The sequence below is a fragment of the Ursus americanus genome, chromosome 1 (genome assembly GCF_024610735.1).
Source record: "Ursus americanus isolate L20-20 chromosome 1, mUrsAme1.1.p, whole genome shotgun sequence".
Classification (NCBI taxonomy): domain Eukaryota; kingdom Metazoa; phylum Chordata; class Mammalia; order Carnivora; family Ursidae; genus Ursus; species Ursus americanus.
Window position 1 is genome coordinate 47,625,172 of NC_142127.1, and position 24,130 is coordinate 47,649,301.

The 24,130-nt window shown below is 41.8% G+C and overlaps 1 protein-coding gene across 1 annotated transcript in view; it reads right to left on the reverse strand.

Annotated features, from left to right (window-relative positions):
* LRP2 (LDL receptor related protein 2) overlaps positions 1-9,098 on the reverse strand; it is a 194,161-nt gene extending 185,063 nt beyond the window's left edge. The window contains exon 1 of the mRNA XM_045780260.2: positions 8,836-9,098. Coding sequence (XP_045636216.2) covers positions 8,836-8,914 — 79 coding nt within the window. The 5' untranslated portion in view covers positions 8,915-9,098. The remainder of the gene's footprint in view (positions 1-8,835) is intronic.
* Positions 9,099-24,130: the final 15,032 nt, after the last annotated feature.

A 24,130-nucleotide genomic window follows, 5' to 3' on the forward strand; every position in this document is an offset into this window, starting at 1 on the left:
CAAGGAAAGATGGAAACCAGGAGAATCTGGTCTCTTAAAAGCCAAATTACGTGTTTTGTGGAGGAAGGCAGGATACACTGTGTCCGATGCTGTTGATCAGTTAAATAAAACAAGAACTGAGACTAGATTGTTGGATTTAACAGATGGAGATCATTAGTGACCATGGCAAAAGACATATCTAACAAAGGGAGAACAAAAACTTGAATGGTATGGATTTGAGAAAAATTGGAGGAGAGAAATTATAGTGGATATAGACAAATCTGGGAAGGAATTCTGCCGTAAAGAGGAACAGGGAAAAGAGGATGATAGAAAGGAATGTGTGGCAAAGAGAGGAGACAGTGAGAGAGACAAAATTCAATCTAAACCATGAACGAACTGCTTGAACTTCAGAGCATGGAAACCTCATCCACAGTAACAGGAGGGAAGATGGAATAGAACGCATGCAGGTGATGCTGGCTGAGTTATGGGAGCTTGTGGAGCTCTCTTCTTATTGCTTCTATTTTCACACTTAAAAGAAGCAATGTTATCCGAGCAGGTAGTGTTGAAGTTTGAAGAAACAGGAGATGTAAGGAAGTAGTAAAGCAAATGGCCTCACCAGGAAGGAAGTCTGAGGTTGAAATTAGTTTCATAAATTTATAGTGAGACCAGTCAACATAGTTTTGTGTTTTTGTCCTGCCACATTTAGCTACAGCAATGCAGATGTGGATATTAGATTTAACCAGGACTGGACTTTCGCAGAGCAAAGAGAGCAAGACAAAGGGACCAGACTGCTGGTGGTATAGGCAAGGAAGTGATGTTAATGATGAGTCATAAAAATATAAGCTGAGGAAATAAATAAATGAGGGATTTGAGGGGCAGGGTAGAGGTGGTAGGATCACAGACTCTAAGTCCCAGTGGGGTCAAAAAAGAACTGGGCTGAGGATGTAAAAGAAATGAGCTACAAGGTTTTCCAATACTCACATTCCAACCATGGGATAGATGGCTGCTTTAAATGCCAAAGGGCTCTGTCGGGATACTCTGCGATAAATTGGAGGAGAGAGATTACAGTGGTTATAGAGAAATCTGTCTGATTTGGGTAAGGAAGGATTAGAAGACCTCCAATAGCTGTTCAGCTCAAAGAATCTAAGGTTCTTGGAGAGGGAGGAAAGACTTCAAGGGTGTCCAGGGAAAGAGCAAAGAACACAATTAAGACACAAACAGTGGCTCTAGGGAGCGACTGTCATGCCGGCCAGGAAGGAGATGGCCAGGAATGGGGGCAGTACTAGATGTGAAACACTACTTTTCCTTCTTACTGTGGCTACCTTGTAACATCCCCATCCAAAAGAAAGTACGGATTTAACAAGTGTGTATTTAACTGCCACTGGAAGGAATTTACAGTGGCACATTATTATACGTTTAGTTACAAAACTGAAAAATGAGAGGCTACCTGGATCAGTTGTTCCCAAATTGTCTGGCCCTCAGAATCAACTGGAAACTCTTTAACGACAGAGGCCCGTACTCCTGAGTAAGTATGAATTTTGGCCTAAGAATCTATCTACTTTTTAAAGCTCCCTAGGTGATTTTGATGATATACCAAGTTGGGGGAGCTGGCTGACTTCTATCTAGGCTTTCTAGAAATTACAGCATTCTATAAGTCGTAATGAAATAATGCTTTTGAGAACATAACCAAATCTCACAGGTGAACTGCCCCTAGATACGATCAAGAAAACATGTAGCCCCATTTGCTCTGGCATAACAATAGGGGAAGCCAGACTGAAAACAAAGCTGAAACCTAGAAGAGAGTAGAGCCAAAAAAAAAAAAAAAAAAAAAACACAAAGAAAGAGAACTGGAGCCCTGACTGCACCTCACCTGAACCCCACTCGGCCTCAGAATTTTCTACTTAACATGAGCCAATAAATACCCTTTATTGTTTAAGCCAGTTTGAGGTACGTTTTCGGTTTCTGGTTTCTCACAACAAAAAGTATCCTCCACACCTTTCCCCACATCAAAATTAAACCAGCACGGAAGCACAGGCTGACATTTTCTCCTCTCCTTTAATGAGATTATAATGTAAGACTGACATATTTCAGATTAAAACAACAACTTCCATTCTTAAATTCAACTTTATTTGAGGATTTTCCAATGAAATAAATGATTCTGATTTTTCAGCCTTTACTCAGGAAAGCTTCTCCTTGTTAATAAGATAAAAACCAAAAATTGGGCCCAAAGTGACAAGCAACTTTCTGACATAGTAAGACAGGATGCTTTTATATGGGAATTCAAGAAAGTCTAGCGTTACAGAATTGTAGCTACTGTCCCCTTTTTCACATTTCCTTACCACCTGTTGGACCGTCAAAGTAGGTAGGTTGTTACTTAGTATCAATCAGTAGGTCAGTGAGTAAAGGCTTACTGTCAAAGTTACTAAGAAAGAATCTTCATGTCTTACGGACTGATAGTACATAAACTTAAAGGAGACCTCTGGTATTGCTTACAAACTTGGATCTCAAGATCTGGACAATAAACAAGCCATTGTATCCATGGTAACAGTGGCTTAACTTTTCAATGCACAGAATGGTAATTACATTTCCTCCTTTCATTCATTTCTCCCTGTTCCCAATAACCTTGGGGGTCAGGCATGACCTGAGGGCTAATGACTAAAAGCAAAAAGCTTTCTACACGAAACTTCACATTGTCTAACCGGGCACCTTTCTTGGAGACACTTATTTCCTTGCATTGTGTTTTGGCACTGTCCTAAATCAGAAGTACCCGTCTTACTTGTAGAATGATAATGTTTCTAGTTTCTCAGCACACGCTATTAGAAATAAGACTTAAAGACCAGCAAAATTACCATTGGCATAGAGTACATATATTTGGCACTTTTGAACTAATCCAGGGAAGTGTGAAAGACACCTGCTCTACCATTTACAGAAGCAGTCCTTGGTTAAATGCTAAAGATCCTCGGATTTGCACCAAGATGTATTCTGTCCCCAGAGAAGCAAAATGTCTTCAAACCCTCCTCTCTTCTTTCTTTCCACCCCATTCTCATAGCCAAGACCTCCTGCCTGGAAAAGGGACAAAGTCTTAAGAATATAAAAAAGAGACAGAGTTAACTGGGAAAGGAGAAAGGCCCTAGGACTCGCTGAAAAATGAAATCATACAACGGACTCAAGAGCTCCTGTACTCTGCTCTTTCAGCTCATTTTCCAGAACTTTCCTGTCCATCACAGAGGTCTGCTCCAAGTAAGAATCCTTTAGGCTACAAGTAAACCTTCTAGAAGTCCTTTTTTCTCCTGTTCTCCTAAACTTAAAGTTGCAGCATGACCACACGAACACAGAGCATCATGTCTTTTGCTTTAATATTTTCCATACTTTTCCCCCTTCAATTCATTGAGTTATCCCAGGACTGCGTGCTCTTGAGAAATTTTTATAGCCTCGTAAGTCTGTCTTCATGCATAAAGTAAAAATAATATCAGTTGGTTTTACCTGATAAGATGTCCTGGACACATGTGGTTTTTGCAGCTCAGCCTCTGTTCAGGTAGCCCTCCCCAATTTTCCTCTGTAGTCCAACCTTAGTCCATGACTTCAGGGACCGAGCATATGACCCAAGCCTAAGCCATGGGCACACTTCATGCCATAGATACAGTGACTGGTCCTCTAGTGAGTCTGTGACCTAAGCAGAGCCCAAGATGCAACTGAGACTTTAGCTGGGAACAATTAAGACAAAAACCCTTGCTCCTTCCCAATGGACATGACATGAAAGTATGTGGCTCCAGGAACCACTGACAGCCATCTTAGAACATTAAAGAATACATTTGAGAACAAAGTCATCTCAGAGTCAGGAGACAGAGAAACTAGATCAGCCTAACATAGTCTGAGCCCCTATTTTATATTAGGTTGAGCCAAAAGAAATTGCCAATATTTGGATGTCTAGAAAACCAGCAATCCCATATGGTTCAACCTAATAGCTATGTCTTTTCAATTATGTATTTCAATAAACTTCCTTTTTGGTTCCAGGCAGGTTAGTTTAGATTTACAAACATAAGTGTCTAGACTAATATGTAAAGTTGTAGCCACTAAAATGATATACCAGCATGCACAGATGAATCAAAGAACCACTTGTGTTAAAAGAAAAAAAAAAAAGATACTACAGCATCTTCTCAAGTTTGAAAAAAAGTTAAATTCTTGAAGAGGTTAATAAAGATGGATAGAAATATATATGTAAGACTCACAATCTATAAAACATTTCACACTGATCTCATTTAACCAGCATAACTACCCTATAAGGTAAATATGTGCCCATTTTACAGATAAGAAAACTGACCTGAATAGTTGAGTACACTGTGCTGAATTTCCCACATAGTAAATGGCAGAGTCAAGATGTAAACCCAGATCCTCTAACTCTAAAATCTCACACTCTTCCCACTTTATTTCACCATGCTGAGACTGTGAAAAAATTGCTTAGGAAACATTTGCATGGACCTCAACAGAACACATGAAGCATCAAAGAAATGTGTCTGATATTTCAAAACAACAATCAATCTGATCATGTTGAAGAAACAGCCCAAAACTTAGTCTGAAACATGTCGAATCCTTTTAACACTGGTGAGATCCTGGCCAGGGTTCTTATAAACTAGGCTCTCGATACCATTATTTTAAATGTTTTAATTAAATATTTTTTATTTAATAAAATAAAACCTGTCAGTGTTCTTAGAGAGCCTGCTTAGAGAACATGGACAATGATTAACAATGACCTAACAATTACCTTGAATTAAGACTAAAAACCTATTCAGGTAGCCTGTACTATGAAACCCAGAGACCTTAAGAATGTGCTTTGATGGCCCAAGATTTTGAAAAATAGATCCAGAGGTATGGTCTTTGAAAGTTGGGGCACTGACGGGGCATGAGTTCTGGACCAAGCTGAAAGCACGTGGCGCATGGCTGTATTAACCTATCCTCTTAGACTTGAGATTCCTCTTAGACCTGAGACATGTGACCCATCCAATTTTTTTAAAAGGATTAACCAAGGTGATCTTTTCATCATATTTGTTTTCATATGACAGGTCAGGATCAACCAAAAAGCAATCTAGAGGCCTCCTCAACCAACCAGACTGAGGACATTCCAAGTACTTGTATCTAAAAATGCTCAATTAGAAAGACACAGGGAGGAGACAGAGTTTAGATCTTAGCTCTAACCATGGCCACATGCCCTTAGGCAAAGGGCTTCCAGACCTCCCCTTCACTCTTTCAGTCCCCTCTCCTTCCCTCCAGGGTTTAGTTGCTTATCTTTAAACCAATGCAAGTAGACCAACGGATAGCTAAGATTTCCTCCATCTTTAAAAGTCAAGTTTCGAGGCACCTGGGTAGCGTAGTTGTTAAGCGTCTGTTAAGCGTCTGCCTTCGGCTCAGGGTGTGATCCCGGCATTCTGGGATCGAGCCCCACATCAGGCTCCTCCACGGGGAGCCTGCTTCTTCCTCTCCCACTCCCCCTGCTTGTGTTCCCTCTCTCGCTGGCTGTCTCTCTGTCGAATAAATACATAAAATCTTTAAAAAAATAAAATAAATAAATAAAAGTTAAGTTTCTATTAGAACAGGACAGGCACCAGATTGAATCAAGGAGTTTGAGCAGAAGCCCTATAAAAACTGGCTAGGAAGAACTTCAAGCAGAGAAAAAGAAACGAACCTCTGGGAAATAAAAGCAGCAGCGGTATCAGAGATGTGGTAGAACCAAAATGTTGCATGCTTGTTACCAGCCCCATAATCCTTTTAAATATATAAACTTTACCTGAAGATGTAATTGTCATAAAGCTGATACTAACTATAAAAGGCATAACCAAGCTTCTATTGGAGGAAAGAATATAACTTTAAGATCAATAACATCTTCTCAAAAAAAATTCCAGTCATACCCTGAGATCTGGGAATTCCTCAAAGAAATGTTAGTGAAAAATGCCTAAGACTTCCTTATGTGCACTTAGAAATTAGAAATATGAATAGTAAGCCAAAAAAAAGTTACCTTTAATATTGGTCAATATAATAACAGCTGTTAGTTATGATCATTGTCTATAGGCCTTACACGTTAAGCACTTTTATCTCTTTATGTTAATAAAATGCCAGGGAACAGATTCCTCCTGTTATCATATCAATTTGGCAGATAAGCAATCTGAGCCATGAAAGTCTAGTGACTCCCCCGAGGTCACACAGCCAGAAAGTGGTAAAGCCATTGCTGAAACCCAGACAGCTTGACTCCAGAGTTCAGGCTCTCTCAATTTTTCTTAAAAGCATTATAAAAAATATGAAGAAAATACAAATAATTTTAGCTATAGATATGCTATAATTTTTTAAAGACTAACCATAAAATACTCAGAATTCTTTTCCAATGTCTAACGATGCAAACTTTGCAGAAAGATTTTAACTAAAATGTGTGCTAAAATAAGGACATTTAAACTGTCACACTTTACCTGATAGGTCAATACAACAGGAATCTAGAAATCTCCTTAACATTCCAGGCTGAGGATATTCAGAGGGCGAGTAGGAAGACTGGGAGTGAGGATACCTGGGGTCAGGTGATAGAAACCTGAAAGGAATTTCTGAAAACATATCCAGAGTTATGGCACAGCAGGTAGATTTTACCTTCTGTGGCAAAGACTTGTAAAATGCCACTCAGCTCCTTTAGTAACCTCACACATGGGTAGTAACCTAAGGAGCATGACATTTTAGTACAAAAGAAAAGAGACAGGGAAATAGAGAGTCACATACTATAGCAGTTAAATTATAGCCTCTGGACTCAGAATCTCTTGGACTGGCCTCACAACTCTGCCATTTTCCAGCAGTATGACCTGGGGCAAATTACTTCATTGCCCAGTGCGTCCATTTCCCATCAGGAAAATACGGATAATAAGAATACTTACATCAAAGAAGTATTATAAAGATTAAGTATCAATAAGTATAAAGCACTAAGAACAGGGTCTGCCACATATATAAGTATATGATATGCTATTCTTACTGTACATATTATTATCACATATTATTATGGAAGATGGGTGAGTATAAACCACCAAGAAGAGTAACTACAGTTTACAGTAACTAAAGATTCAATCCAGGGGAGAAAATATCTCTTTGGATTGTATGGGGACAATCCAGATGTATCCCAGATGAATCTGGACGAGATTTCCTTTTGCCAGGCACTGACATGAACATACAGTAAATCCTATGGCTATATTTAGGACATAAGATGTGTATCACCCTAAGCGCTGCGGCAAACCCTCCACAATAATAATAAATCCTCTTTCTGTGTTACCAACACGGAGAAGGTGTTCAAAGCAAGAATTATTAACGGTCCCCCCCTGCCTCCCCCCCCCAAAGATTTTTACAAAACCAGTGAGGTTTGTTGGCGTTTCCAAACTTGTCAGGAAGTCTGAAATGGGTACTGCTAGGAGTTGCTGTATAATTACTTAGTTGATTCCCTCTAAGGAGCTTACGCTAAGAATTGAGGAAAGAAAGCAGATTAACCATTTGAATACATGCCACGGCCCATCCACAAGCTTTTCCCTCTCTCCGCCATAAATGGGGGGGGGGGGCTTCTACAGTCCCCACCCGTCAACCCCAATATGTGATCCAGGGAAATCAATTTATTGCTTTGGCTAATCCCACAACAATAGGGGTTTCATTTTCATTGTAGGGCAATTAAGTTGTCCGACGGGAAGGAAGGAGCAGGAGGGGAAAGGGGTGGGGGGAGAACTCTCCCATCCCCACAGACAGATTAGTCCCTGTGGAGGCAGCAGCGTCCGTTCTGTCTGTCTGGTGGTCGGTCACACGCAGCTCCGGGCTGCTACCTAGCAACGCAAAGCCTGGAGAGAGCTCGCCGGTTCCACTGCCTCCTCCTCGCCCTTCCCATTCATCCTTGGTCGGTCTCCCCCCTCCCCCCCCCCCTCCGCGCGCTACTCTCTATCTGTCTTCAAGTTCCCTCTCTCCCTTCCTTCTCTCCCTTTTCTTCCCTACTTGTCTTCTCTCTCCTCTTCCCCCTTACTGTTTTCATCCCCTCCACTTCTTCCTCCCTTTCTTTCTCTGCCTTTCTGTAAAAATGTAAACTCTAGCAACTTGAGTGAATTTTTAAGTGCTTCATCCCAGAAAGTTTCTCCATTCGAGCCCTCAAAACTCTGGCCGCGCAGACGGGGCCTCATTCATCAACACAAAAGCCCCCACCTCCCTGTTGAAAAGGAAAACCCTTCAAAGAAAATGCCCCAGTATATCTGCTGCTCTCTCGGCCAATCCCGCCTGCCGGCCTTATCTCGGCTCGTAAATGATCTGTATCGAGATGCGGTCTCTTGAGGGTCAACGCGGGACCAAGTTTCGCTGAGGAGGAGAAGGCGGGGGGGGGGGGGGGGGCTCTAGCCCGCGAAGGGATCTCCCTGGCTGAGCGCTGCAGGTGGAAAACTGCGCACCGAGAAGCGCGGCGAATCTCTCAGCCCCCCAGAGAACAAATCAGTATGGGGAGCAGACTGCGCACTGGCTGGGAGAACCTTAGTCTCCGGGTTCCAGCTGCAGAGTTCTTTCGAGAGGGTCGGGAGAAAGTCCCGTGGGAACAAAGACGGGGTCCCCGTGGGGTGCGCTGTCACCGAAACCGGCGGAGCTATTTTCTCAAGTTTGCGGCTGCTCAGTTGCCCGGCGGGCGAAGGAAGGGTGCTCGCGCTCGCCCCTCGCTGAGCAACCTGGGCGCTCCAGCGAGAGCCGCTCCAGTGCCGCCGCCCTGCCGTGGCCCCCGCGCGGCCGCGGTTCCCTCAGTGCGCTCACAGACTCGATCCCTGCCACAGCCGGGTAAGTCCGGAGGTCTGCGCGGAATTCCGGCCGGCGGGCGCTTACCTTGGCCACTGGCCGGCGCCAGGCAGGCGGAAAAAATCAGCAGCATCATGCACTCCGCCGCCGCCGCCCCGCGGTCCATCCCCGCGGCCGTCCGGGACCCCGGCCTCGCCGTTCCTTCCCCGGGAGGTGGGCGCGCGTAGCACACAGCAACCGCCGCGCCTCTGCTCGCGAGCGCTCCTGTAGGCCTGCACCTCCGCGGGCTCCTAGTGGCGGAAAGCCGGCTCGGGCGCCCGAGGCATCCCGTTTTCTACCCGCGCCAGTCCCCACCCTCCAGACCGTGCATAAAGCCCTGGAGACCCGACCGCCCCGGAACTAGCATGCGGGAATCCAGCGGGGCAGGCCCCCTGCCGCCCGGCCCGCCCCCTGCACTTTGCAGCGCAGGGAAGAGTAGGGACTCGAACACACGTGCGCTCACACATGCACACTCACACATGCACACTCACACACGTCCTCATACAGTCACACACACAGTCGCACACACTCCTGTCACACAAACTGACAGTCTCACACGCTCACTCGCGCGCCTGCACACACATTCCTAGGTCACACACACGCGTTCGCGTAGTCCACAGTCACACAAACACCGACACGTACCCGCACCCTTCGCAGTTACACATTCTACGTTTACACACTCCTCGCAGCCTCACACTCACATGCGAACACTCGCCTGACACATGCACCGGCGTGCTTTGCCCTAGCCTCTCCGCAGGATTTGCCTCCACACAGAAGTTTGCGAGGCAGTCCACGGGAAAATCTGCCACTGATAGAGTCTTCTAAAAGGAATTAAAATAAGAGAAAGAAGGGAATGGGAAAGTAAATGAAAGGAATAAGAGCCCGCTGGAGAGATTCGTGACCATTCTCAAGTCTGAAATCCCTAGGCTTCTCGGACACCCTGATTTCTCCCATAGAGTAGAGACGCTGAGCTGGGGTGCTCTGTGTTTTTACAAGAGCAGGGGGATAGATCGATGTTGGGAGGAGGGGTGGATCCTTGTTTCGCTTTTCTTAAGCAGAACATACACACGTGTCACCTCCAGATCGCGTGTCTCACAAATCTCTTCAATTTGAAGCAAAATTGAAAAGAATGAACGTCTTCTCGATCGTACTGATGCCCCTTTACAGGAGGGAGAAACCTAAGAGGTTCAGAAAGCCCCGCAGCTCCCTCCTATAAGGCAGGGTTAGAGACTGCTGGGGGCTCCGGCCCCCAAGAGCCCTTCGAATGAACATTACACTCACCCTCAGAGCATCGTCCTTGGGCGGTATGTGACACTAGAACCGACAGAAAAAAAAAGGGCGAGGGTGATGCAACTTATTTCCTGGCCCTGGGACCCCTGTCTGTGAGAAGGGGCCGTTCTCGGGCCGAGGTCGCCCCCAATCTCCGGTCCCGGGCTCTGGATTAACTCGGCTGCGGGACCCCAGGAGCCCTTTCCACACACCCCCACCCCCCGCCAGAGGGGCTATGACAGTGGAGGCGGCAGCCCTGCGAGCACTTAGACCCTCGCAGGGTCCCGCCGCCTGGCCCTTCCCAGGGGCGAGAACCTGCCAGTTTGCCACTCCTTGTCCCCGGAGCACCGACCGTCTAGGGCTCTGTTGACTGACCCATGGATCGCGTACCTTCCGTGGGCTTTGGTGATCGGTGAAGCTTTGCGGGGAAGAGAAAGGGGAAGATAGGTATTATTTTAGAAATATAAAAAGAGAGCGAAATAAGAGAGAGAAAACTTAGACTTAAAAGACCAGGGCTGTGAGAAAGAGCGACAGTCACTTCGTGGCTTTCTTTTCGAGATTTCTGGGTTTGGGAATCCAGAGTTCTCTGCTCTGACCGAAGTCAATGGAACGTTATTTGCCTCCCCTGCACGGCCCTGGCGCTGTCCGGCGCCAAAGAGGAGGCAGGATTGGGGACCGGAGGGGCAGGGGGGTCTGGGAAGAGAAGAGGATGAGGCGGGTGGGAGGAGGGAAGCGGCGAGGGGGCGAGAAGCTGCACTTCAGTCTCCGCGGGTGATTTATGCCGGTTCCGGGCGGCCGGGGCGATGGTACGAGACCGCGCCGGGGTCAGGCGGCTCTGACGCCCGCCCAGGCCGCGCTGCATAGTCAATGAGCGTCCCCGCACCGCGAGTTACAAAGAGCTGCGGCGGGCGCGGGGGAGGCTTGCGCGGGAGGGGCTGGGTGGCTCCCAGTGCGCGCGTGGGCGCGTGGGCGTGCAAGAGGGTGGGCACCGGCGCGCGGACGCGCACGCGGGCGTGAGTGTGTGCGTGTCCTTTCACTGTAGCAGCCAGGGCTCCTAACATTCCTTTCTGCACTGAAGGGTTTTCCTCATTGTTGTTGTCTTTGTGCTCCAGTGTTGCCAACTTACTGGAATTCCTGACGTGGTTGCACAGCAGGGCTCAGGCTGACCGTAGGAGCCAGCTGCGTTTGTGTATGAGGCCGACCCCGCCGTTAATCCCAGAATAACGCGGGTGAAGGGGGAAAGAATGGAGGGAGAACGCGAGGGAGGGGAGCGGATAAAGGGTGGGGATGGGAATGAGGGACCACTAACGGACTACGGTCCCTCATTCCCAGCACTGTGGATGTAAATTCCCACATCCACGCTCTTTTCCACTAGAAAATCCCATCTTCTCAAGGCAACCCCAAACTCATGCCCCTTGAAAACAAGCATCTTTTACAGCCCATACGATGTGCCTGTTTATCTGCGGTATCTATACCTGAGAAAACTGGCTGCTAGTTCCGGAGGATTAAATCTAAGGACCAGCACCTGGGAAAGCCCAAGTTAGCACAGTTGTGATTTAAACCAGGCTTTTTTCTATATAATACAAAAGTGTAATTTCTTTTTCACATTTCTCCCTATGTAAACGCATATAAGACTTTACAGTTAACCAGAGACAGAAAGTGCTGAAAAGTGAAATTTATCCTAGTAAATGTTAATTGACTTCCTTGACACATTTTTGATTCGTGTATATTTTATTTATCCATCAACAACAAACTACTAAAAATATTTTCAGAGCATTTGTTCCTCTGTTGAACCAACTTCTGCTTCCTGCAGTGGGTATAAAGTTGTAAAATCTCCTTGAGTAAAATTCAACTTCAGTTTGCTATTATTCCAACCCAGATTTGCCTCCTAAGTGCCATAGAGTCAATTGCCCACTGAACAGCTCCAATCCAATGTCCTTAATACCTCAAACTCAACATGGGGGAGCCTGAACCATAAACCTTCCATGTTCCTTATCTCAGAAAGGGGTACCACCATCCAGCCCGGGGGCCCAGGCCTGAATTGTCGTTTTGACCCCTCCCTTTTCCCTACTCCTATATGCAATCAATCATGACATTCTGTTAACTCAAACCCATTTCTCTCAACCTCACTGCCAGTAGCCACCTAGGCTCTCTCACCTAAATTATGGCAAGAGCCTTTACAAGTTCCTTGTTGTCAGTTTTGCTCCCTACCATCTGTTCATCTCTTTTCCATTCTGCAATCAGATGATCCAAAGTGATGTTTGCATTAGACTAGTGCTTTCAAACAGAGGTCATTACTAATTCGAGAGTAAGAAATGAGTTTAGTAGTTCAGACAAGAATTATTTTCAAATTAAATAAAATAGAATAGAAACTTTCATGTGGAAAGGATATGTATTGTTTCACAGAACTCCTGGTTCTCATGTGTGTGTGTGTGTGTCTGTGTCTGTGTGTGTGTCTGTACGCGTGTATAGATATGCTGTGTCACCTTATTACAGATCTCAGTCAAAAAAAGCTTGAAGTATCTCTCCACGAATTACTTCTTAATTAAAAAGAGAAAATAGTTAAGAGACATGGAGAAACCTAGCAGATATCTTAATAGGTTTTATTATTATTTAGGCATAGTAAGGTCAATAGATCAGGAGATGACTGCCATTGGAAAGATAATTTATTATACTTACAGCTCCCAAGAGAGGGAAAACAGGTCACACCCCTGGGGGGCCACAGAGGGAGGTACCAGAGTGAGCACTCCCAGAGGGAGAGGGGGAAACGGGAGCAAGCACCTTTACTGTGGCTTCCAAGGGGAAGAACAGGCAGACAGGGTGAACAGGCTTAGGATTGGCCAGTTTGTATTTGAAAAGCACTCCCTTGGGCCAACTCTCAGAGGAGGGAGGCAACAAGGGAAGGAGGAGGGGCGTCAAGGCAAGGTGACTGGGTCATATCATCAGGTTGTCCAGAACAAGGTGTGTCCAGCATATGCCTGCAGGGCAGATGTTAAAGCATTTTAAGATTACAGAAGCTAGAAACATAGTAAATATGGCAGATGCCTCATTACTGACAAAAATGCGTAACCTAGCCATGAGAAAGCATCAGACAAACCCAAAAAGAGGGACATTCTATAAAATAACCAACTTGTATTCTTCAAAAATGGCAAGGTCATGAAATCCAAAGAAAGACTGAGGAACTTTTTAGCGATATGACAATTAAATGCAACACACAGCCTTAGATTGGACCTGGACTGGGGAAAAATAGCTCTGAAGGACGTTATTGGGAAAAGCAGAGGCATTTCAATATGGACTATAGATTGGATAGTAGTATCCTGTTATGTTAAATTGTCTGACATTGGTTAGGAAAGAGAAAGTCCTTGTTCTTAGGAAATATATCCTAGAGTACTGAGGGGTACAGAGACATGATTTTGCAACTTATTCTGAAATAATTCAGAAAAAAAAAATGTGTATGTATCCATGTGTGTGTTAGGAAGAGAGAGAGAGAGTGCAAATGGGCCAAGGGTATGTGGGAGTTTCCTGCACTATTCTTGGAACTTTTGTGTGAGTTTGAAATTATATTAAAATCAGTTGACTTTTTTTAAGTTTGAGAAACTGAAGAATCATAAGTTCCACATCAACAGTTCCTCTCTTGTCTCCCTGTATTTACTCCTATTATTCCCTATGTCTAGAACATTCTTTCCCTCCCAACCCATCCCTTCATCTGGTTAATTCCTATTCAACTTTCCAATCTCATCTAAAATATCTCTTCTTCCAGGAAGCCTTCCAAAACCCCCCATAGTGACTTAGGAGACCCTTCTATATATCCTCAGCAATCTTTATTTCCCTGAGTCCAGCTCTCTTCACACTTGTATTCCCATGACTGCCTCAAAGCTTTCCCTCTGCAACCAGAATAATATTTTGCAGTCATGCAGACTGTTTCAATCACTTGGTTATAACATTCCGGTAGTTTTCACATTATTCTGGAATAAAATTCAAAATTTTTAGCATAATCTACAAGCCTTTGCATGATCTGGCCCCTGGCAATCTCTTGATTCTCATATGACAGTCTAGACACACAGGCCTCCTCTTGGTTCCTCAAACATATTATCTGCTTTCCCAGCCTCGAGGGTGAGATTAAGAGGCCTAGGAGAGAGATAGGCAGAGGTTTGTGGAGCTGCCTAAATTCCTGACTCCACTCCAGTTCTAGCTCCTAACATAGTATATCCTTACAATAATCCTCCTTTTGCTTGAGCAACTTGAGTGGATCTCTGCCACATGCAAAGCAGAGCCAGACTGAAACCATCAAAAAGCGCCAAAAAGACGTCTTAAGGTAGCTCACCTACCAGTATGCTTCTGATGCAATAACTGCAATCGAAAAGGGAAGAACACTGTATCGATGACCCTCCCCCCACCTTTTTTTTTTTTTAACAACTTTTGACTTGCCAGCCTCGGGACCAGGTCCTGAGCCATAAGTCTGCCTGTGGGTAGCCAGGGCCAGGAAAGCCACAGCACGATCTAAAAGGACAACCAGTGCAGCAGCTATGGTATTCAAAACAAATATGGAGACACCAGATAGAATATGACAGGAGAATCTCCTGATATGCAAATATAGTCACATGAAAAGTCTTGGCAGAGCTTGAAAGAAACAACAGGGAATCTATCAAGTCTCACTGATTGAAAAAAAAAAGGTTCAAAAAAATTAAGACTTTGCTGAAAACGTTAGGTGTTAAACACTTGATCGCATGTAAATGTTCTGATCAAACCAGCACCACAAGCACCAGAGGCAGGAGCCTGTGCAGGGGTACCACATCATGCCTCGGAAGGAAGGCTAGGAATACAGTAACAGGGTCAAAATGGTTAGCCTCGCTGCTTTTAAATTCCTCTCTCTTAGGAGCAATTCCTGCAGGTAAAGGTCAGTGAAAATATCTGCCTGGATAATGACTCTTGAGAGCCAGAAGCCCAATACAATTCCATCAGTCCTGCAGTCCATCTCTTATCTCAGGGATTGTGAAAGGGCTGGAGGTTGTAGAAAAATGTGTGATAAGAAGCAGTATATGCATGAAGAAAAGGCCTATATAAAGTCAGGACTCAGGATCATAATTATATATAAATCTAGTCTTCAGTGTACAAAAGTACGGGGAATGCACCAGAATTCAACCAGGCTCTCAGTTAAAGGAGCTGGATTTGTCTTACTTACCACCAAATCCCCAGAAGCTATCATTGTACCTGATACATAGCAGGTCCTCAATAAATGTTTGGTGAATGAAAAAATGAATGGAATACAACAGGATAAACTCTGCATTTGGCTTCTGGCATTCCACCCAAATGAGATCTTACAAGATGCAACTTATTCTTGAGATCTTGAACACTATAGGAAGTGTCCTCAGGGTAGTTCAGAGTTTTAACTTCTCCTTAGCAACACTTGTCTTTAGGGTCTACAGTTAATTTTGCAATCTGAGGGGTTTTGTTTTTTTGGGTTTTTTTAAGATTTATTTATTTATTTTAGAGGGAGAGTCCAGACAGCCCTTCCCAGTGTTAGTTCACGAGGGGAGGAAAGACCCCACCCGCACAGGGCCTCACAGTCTCTGTTCCAGGATCCCATCCAGGACACTACTTTACATTAAGTCATCATGTCTCCCCAAGCTCCTCTTGACTGTGACAATTTCTCAGACATTGTTTTTGTTTTTGGTGACTTTGACAGTTTTGTGGAGTACTGATCAGGTATTTTGTGTAATGCCCTTCAATTGGAATTTGGCTGATATTTGTCTCGCGATTAGACTGGGGTTATGGGTTTTGGAGGCAAGATGACAGAGGTAAAGAAAGGGTCATTCTCCTCACCTCATATGAGGAGTACATACTATCGACATGACTTATCATGTTGACATTAATCTGGATCACCTGGCTGAAGAAGTGTTTGCCATGTTTCTCAACAGTAATCACTCCTTTTCCCGTTTCATTCTGTACTCTCTAGAAGAAAGTCATGCACAGCCCAACTAGAGAAGCGGGAAATTTTATACTCCATCTCCTCAAGGGCAAAGTGAGGGAATTGTTCTACATGGATAGATTTATCCATTCATCTTTATTTTTTCAACGTTTTATTTATATCAATATAGAATTATGGATATTTATTTTATAGTTTGAGTTATAATCCAATACTACATTATTTTTTTTGCTCTAATTATTCTAGCTTTGGTCTTTGGAAGGTCTTTCAGTTGACTCATATGTCCCTTTGACATAACCCTATCATTGTGGGTGTTCTGTTTTTTGTTTTGAGCACTTCCTTACTTTCTGGCAGTACAAGATGCTCCATCTCGTCTTGCTTATTCCCTGCCCCAGCCCTAGAACCAGTCAAGATCTTTTTATTCTTTGTTTTATAAAGAATGAAAATAGTAATTAAAATTTACTGATGGGGCGCCTGGGTGGCTCAGTCAGTTAAGCCTTCGACTCTTGGTTTCGGTTCAGGTTGTGATCTCAAGGGCAAGATCTCAGGGTCATGGGATCATGCCCCCATTCAGGCTCTGTGCTCAGGGAGCAGTCTGCTGAAGTTTCTCTCTCCCTCTCCCTCTGCCCCTCCCCCCAACGCACTTGTGTACATGCGCTCTCTCTTTCAAGTAAATAAATCTTTTTTTAAAAAGCAAAAAGAAAATTCACTGAATACTCACTCTGTGGCAGATTTGAGCTAAGAATCTTACCAACGTCAAGTAAAACTCCAGATAACTAGCATGCAACTACTGATACTCTTTGTTTTTAACTAATTGCCTGGGGAAATTATTTTTATTGCATTTTATTTTTATAATCTTGGGATGGGAAAGCCTGCCTAAATAAGGCACTGAAGCCTACAATCCAGAATGGAAAGAATTGATAGTTTGTTGACATACAATATTATGTTAGTTTCGGGTGTAGAATATAGTGATTCAAAGTTTGTATACAATAGGAAGTGATCACCACAATAAATCTAGCTACCAACTGTCACCATACAAAGTTGTTACAATATTATTAACTATATTCCCTATGCTGTACATTGCATCCTCCTGTCTTATTTATTTTATAACTGGAAGTTTGTACCTTTTAAGAATTGATAGTTTTGTCTATATAAAAATCAAATTATTTTTGTAAGGCAAAAAACCACAATAAACGATTTTGAAAAACAAATTGGAAAGTACTTTTTACATCTATGACCAAAAAAACTAATATAGAAAAGTTCTTAGAAACTAATAAAAAGTTGAGTACCCCACTAGAAAAATTATCTGTGAACAAAATAATAATGAACATTTGTGTAGTGCACATTCTGTGCTAGATGCAGTCCAAAGTGCTTAATGAATATCAACTTGTGTTTTTTAAGATTTTTTTATTTATTTATCTTGGAAAGAGAGAGAGAGTGCAAGCAGGGGGAGGGGCAGAGGGAGAGGGGGAGGATCTCAAGCAGACTCTGCACTGAGCACAGAGTCTGATGTGGGGGCTTGATCCCAGGACCTGGGATCATGACCTGAGGCAAAACCAAGAGTCTGACACCCTACCAAGTGAGAGACCCAAGCACCCCTCAACTTATTTAATTCTCACAGCAACACTTTGAAGTAAGTACTATAATCACTGGTAAGGAAACTGAGCCCAGAGAAGTTAAGGGATTTTCCCAAAGTCACACAACTAGTTGGTAGCAGACCTGGGATTTGAATCCAGTCAGCTCCAGAGTATCTAAGCTTGTACTTTCCCTGAAAGCAGAACCTTGAAATGAAGACTGGAGTACATGTAATTTATTAGAGAAATAACTCAGAAGCAATATTGAGGCACCAGATAGAGTGAGATAGAGAAGAAAGAAAAACTATATGGGTGTGCTATATTGAAGTCACCACTGTGGTATCTGGCACTGAGTTCTCCCAGGACCCTTTAAGGAGAATTTAGAATGAGTCTCAGAATTATCCACCTGGATCAACCAAGAGAAGTAGTTATCCTTCAGCTCCTGTCCCCTGTTGGCTAAGAGTTACCATCGAGCGGGCGCCTGGGTAGCGCTCAGTCAGTTAAGTGTCAGACTCTTGATTTCGGCTCAGGTCATGATCTCAGGGTTGTGAGATCACACGGAGTGTGGAGCCTGCTTGAGATTCTCTCTCCTCCTCTCCCCCGCCCTTCTCCCCCTGTGCACGCACACATGCTCTCTCTCTCTCTTAAAAAAAAAAAAAAAAGAAAAAAAAGGAGTTAACATCAAGGGTATTACCTTCCCTGTCATCTGGGGTAAGCATGTGGGATAAACCCACCAGAGTTTACAGCAATGGAGAAGCTCCGGGGCACAAAGTAAAACATAAGCCACAGACACCGGAAGCATGATTCCAGTATAAGGTAAGATGAAGCCTGTTGGGGAGTCAGGTGACCAGGCAGATGTCATACCTTAATGTTCTGTGGTACTTTTACTGTGTTCCCTAGTGGAATCATTCTGTCTAGGAATCGAGGTCTCTAATCCAGCAGAACCTAAAGGACATTCTTGTCATTTAGCAAGTTCTTAAGGTGATGATGAGAGGCACCAGTCTTTCTTCCACTCCGTGGGGACAGAGCATCATATATCTGCCACATACTACATCCTAGAAGATAATATCCCAACCCCACAGGTTTGTCCTTGAGCTGGTAATTTAAATGAAAACCTAATAGGTCATTCTACTGTGCTATTAGGGTAGCTCCTTCTGCATGATAAGGTATACATATCTTCTTCAACTTATTATGGGTGATGTCCTCCTGATAAACCCATCAGAAGTTGGAAATATCCTAAGTCGAAAATGCATTTAATACACCTAACCTATTGAACATCATAACCTAGCCTAGCCGACTTTAAACGTGCCCAGAACACTTACATTAGCCTACAGTTGGGCAAAATCATCTAACACAAAATCCGTTTTACAATAAAGTATTGAATATGTCATGTAATTTGAGGACAGTACTGAAAGTGAGAAACAGAATGGTTGTTTGGTTACAGAAAGGTCATAAGTGTATCAGTTGTTTACTGTCAGCTTTGTGTGGCTGACTGGGAGCTGAAGCCGCCACTGCCCAGCTTCACAAGAGAGCATCATACCACATACCACTACTTCAGGAAGAAATCAAAATTTAAAACTTGAAATACAGTTTCTACTGAATGCATATCTATTTTCTACCATCATAAAATTGAAAAATCATAAGTCAAATCATCATAAGTCCGGGACAATCTGCGTAATAAAACTAAAGCATTCCAAGGTGAAATACCCAGTATTAAACCTCCTTCACTTGTAAATGAGTTGCTTGCTCTGAAGGCATCACTATTCAAGAGCCCATGTTAGTAAATCTGGCATTTTGTAAGCCTTCAAATGATGGTGCTGACAGAGGCACTGTGAGAAGGAAGGCAAAACCCACATTCAGGGTACCAGTGGATTCTAGAAAGAACAAATCACTTCTCCCACCATATATAAAGGGTCCACTGTAATCAACATGCCACCAAGGGACTGATTTTTCTATTTTTTCTATGTCAGTGTTGGCAATTTTGCTTTTCTAGGAATGTTTCCATTTCATCCATATTTTCAAATATACTGGCATAAATGTGTTCGTTATATCCTCTTATCTTTTTGGAATCTTAATGATTTGCAGTATTATCCCTCTTTTTATTACTGTATGGAGTATTTCCTTCTTTTTCTCTTTTTTCCTTATTAGTATTGCCAATTTTGTTCGTCTTTTCAAAGAACTGACTTTGGGTTTGTTTTTAAATCAATTCTATTTTTTTATTTTTGTTTTGCATTTCATTGATATTTTTGCTTTTCTTTACTATTTCCTTCTTCCTACTGACTTTGGGTTTTATATACTGTCAAGTTCATTTATTACATTTTTCATTTCCATCATTATATTTTCAGTTCCAGAATTTCCATTCAAATCTTTTTTCAAAAGCCCCGTTCTCACATCAAATTGTCCATTTCGTCATCTCTAATATATGGATTACATCTTTTGAAACTGTCAATTGTTTATCTTTTTTTGTTTTTCAGTCATTTCATCCTAGCTCCTGGTATGCCTGGCAAATTTTAATTGAATACTTTATGTGAGTATAACAAATTGTGTAAGCTATAGATGATGCTTTCTCCTCCAAAGAGAATTTATTTTCCTTCAAGTAGGCAGTTAGAATAGGGGTAAATTTTGATCCAACCAGAATGAGGGGTCTCAAGACTGGATTTTAGTCTTTATGAGGTCTGAACTAGTCCTGGTTTGTCCTACTACTAGCATGAAGCCCTTTAAATATCTCAATAGAAAATGTGGAGCATTTTCCAGGACACTTCTCCTTAGTAGCTCTGACCTCCAGTGCTATCTCAGCAGCACTATGATACTCCTAAAAGCTCTGATTAAACTCTTAACATGTTAGCATCCACTTTACATTAGACTTCTCAGATCAATGAAGCTTACGAATTGGAAATGCTGGAAGGAAAAAAGTAGCAGAAAATTTCCAGCTTTCCCAAGTGTTTTCCCTTTCTTTCTTGGATCTTGGTCTCTCAAATGCTGAATGTGCTGTTATTCTCCAATGCCTTTAAATAGTTATTTCATATTTTCAAATTTAAAATATATTTTTCATATAATTGTAACTATTCTCTAATACTACACCAAAACTCAACAAGTTGTTCCTAAGAGTTAATTACAATAAGGAATTTAAAACCATGTCAATGAACTTCCCATCCTCAATTATATTAAAATCCATTTGTCTTTAACTTTGAATGGATTTGGCAACATTATGTTCTAGTCATTTGAAAAATATTAGTTCACTGTTATGCACCTCTTCTAAATGTTAATGTATTTCATTATAGAATATGTTTTAAATCACATTGGTTAAAATTACCACAAAACTCATCACCAAAAAATGTCTTTGAGTATAATTAAGCTATGGCAGATAAAGTTTTCCAAAATTCTAATTTTTCAATTCAAAACATAAGATGTCCTGCCTAATAATTACAGTATACCCTGTTCCCGTCTTAACAGGAACCACTTTAGTAACAATATGTCACAAAAAGAAAAACTCATTATATTTTAATATATTGTTAAACAACATTTGGATGAAATATCATAAAGTGTATAAATAAAAATGTGCTTATACTCCAGAATTTGTACATTCTGTCATCATAGTGGTGATAACTTTAAAAGAATATTTAAGTCTAGAAATACTTCAAACTGAAAGGAAAATTAGGCTAAGAAAAAAATTTTAAATTATAGAAAAAGTATAGTAATTATATACGGTCTTTCCGAAATCTTATGAAAGGCTATTTACTTTGCCCCATATCCATTATAAATTACACCGTCATTGGTTATATTTGGATGAAGTCCACTTGAATTTTGTGACACAGAAGCAGATCTCTGATGGGAGAAACAAGTTGGAAAGTAACACATTGCAACGAACCTTGTTTACCTATCCCCCAAATCAGCTGAAGTTCCCTAAATTGAAAAAAAATTATAATAAAAATAAAGTCTACCATTAATAATGTTTGAGAGGATGAGTAGTAGAAGGGATATTGACCCTGCTACCATCTGATTCCACTGATCTTGGTAATTGTGAGTAAATTGACAGAAAACTTTTCGATCGAATAGCTCCAAGAATTATTCTTTAAAAGTGATTTACTACTTATACGATTCTTTATAATTAAAATCCTTACTATTTCTCAAATGGGAAAATTGGAGGTGCTTTGTAATGCAGATTTTAAAAAAGAGAACTGCAAATTCTTTTCTTCCAACACAGCTCCTTCCAGTGGGCAGATAAAGAGAAGGGTATTCTCCATACCCGAGTGCCTTTGCCTCTGCTGCCTCAGAGTTGGCTGATTTTCATCTGGGCTCCTATCTTGACTCACCAGTCAAGGGAAGGCTTCTCTCTACTGTACCACCTTCTCCTCCTCCTCCTCCTCCTTCTTCTTCTTCTTCTTCTTCTTCTTCTTCTTCTTCTTCTTCTTCTTCTTCTTCTTCTTCTTTTTTAAGATTTATTTACTTATTTGGAGGGGAGGGGACAGAGGGAGAGGAAGAGAAAGAATCCCAAGCAGACTCCATGCTGACTGCAGGGTGCTAGGCAGGACTCAATCTCATGACCCTGAGATCATGACAAGCGCTGAAACCAAGAGTCGGACTGAGTCACCCAGGCATCTGTACCTTATTGTTCATATAGTTATTTCAACCAAGAATTAGATAATTGCTTTAGTTACAACAGAAGAGAAAGGGTATTATAAATAGGACTTTACAAATTAAAATTAACAAAACAAGTTTATTTGTTTTTCATAAAACCCCTTACTTATAAATTGACTCTAATTTAATTAGCCTGTCACTTCAGTCATTAGAAATTTAAAGGATTAGCTTATCTTAAACATAATTTTTATTTTCATAAAAATGTTTAAGAAATCAGTTCGCAAAGTAACATGTATTTTATATGCTGTTCTGTTAAGCTGCATAGGCTCATGCGGGCGTGTGTGTGTGTGTGTGTGTGTGTGTGTAGAGAGAGAAAGAAAGAGAGATGCATGAGATCAAGACCAAAATTGAACTCCACTCTGAAAGCATGATCACTGAAGCAGTACTAGTCTTTAGCTCCAAATGGTGGGATTTGGGATGATCTTTTTTTAGCTTTTCTGTTGTTTAAATTATCTATAATGAACACATGTCATCTTTATGAAAAGAGAAAAAAAATTCTATAGAAGCAAAAGGAGGGCACACCTAATTCTCCCTTGGGAGGGAAAAATAAAGTTTGGAGAATAAAATGATCTATAAGCTGAATATTGAAAGATAAGTAATTCATATAGCTGAAATGAGGAAGAAGGACTATAATAAAATCCTGTAATTGATGCATTATAATTCTCAACAACCTTATGTGATAGGTATTTTTATCTGTCCAGGATCTCCTTTCCATTAGTTATATCCAAGTTCTTGTCCTAGGTGTGTTTTTGAAGAGCAAAATTATGAATTCCTTCATAAAAATTCTTTCATTGATAAAAGTACATACTAGGAACTTAACATACCCTAAAAGGTTAGGTGTCTTAGAAACTGATAGCTCAGAAAAAGGACAATCTAGAAATATCCTAAATATGCACTAAGCATGTTACTTAGACAAAAACTTACCTACCTGTCTACCTACTTAAGAGATATTTAAAAAAATTATCAGAAATATTTAAGACTCCGGGGGCGCCTGGGTGGCACAGCGGTTAAGTGTCTGCCTTCGGCTCAGGGCGTGATCCCGGCATTGTGGGATCGAGCCCCACATCAGGCTCCTCCACTATGAGCCTGCTTCTTCCTCTCCCACTCCCCCTGCTTGTGTTCCCTCTCTCACTGGCTGTCTCTATCTCTGTCAAATAAATAAATAAAATCTTTAAAAAAAAAAAAAAAAGAAATATTTAAGACTCCTAAACTAAAGATTTTATATATCATGGTCACCTTAGCTTCTAGCTAAATTTGTGAGATTTCCTTAGGCCTAGAAAAAACAAAATGCAATGAATAAAATGGACAAATTCAAAAGGTACATAAACTACCAAAACTGACTCAAGAAGAAAGAGAAACTCTGAATAGACCTAAAACAAGTAAAGAAATTGAATCAGTAATCAAAAACCTCCCAAGAAAGAAAATCCCAGAACCAGATGACTTCATTTGTGAATTCTACCATTTAAAGAAAAATTAAAACCAATCACTTTCAAACTCTCCCAAGAATACTGAATAGGAGGAAACATTTCCTAACTAATTCTACAACGCCAGAATTACCTTGATACCAAAACCAGACAAAGATACTATAAGAAAGGAAAATTATAGACCAATATCCATTGTAAATATAGATGTAAAAATCTTCAACAAAATATTAGCAAACTGAACTCAGCAACATAATAAGAGAATTATACACTATGACCAAGTGGGATTTATCCTTGGAATGCAAGAGTGGCTTAACATATAAAAAATCAATTAATGTAATATATCACATTAATGAAATGAATGATAAAAACCATATGATCATCACAGTTGGTGCAGAAAAAGTGTTTGACAAAAATCCAACAACTTTTCATGATAGAAAAAAGTGCTCAATAAACTAGGAGTAGGAGAAAATTTCCTCAACATGATAAAGACCATATATGAAAAACCCACAGCT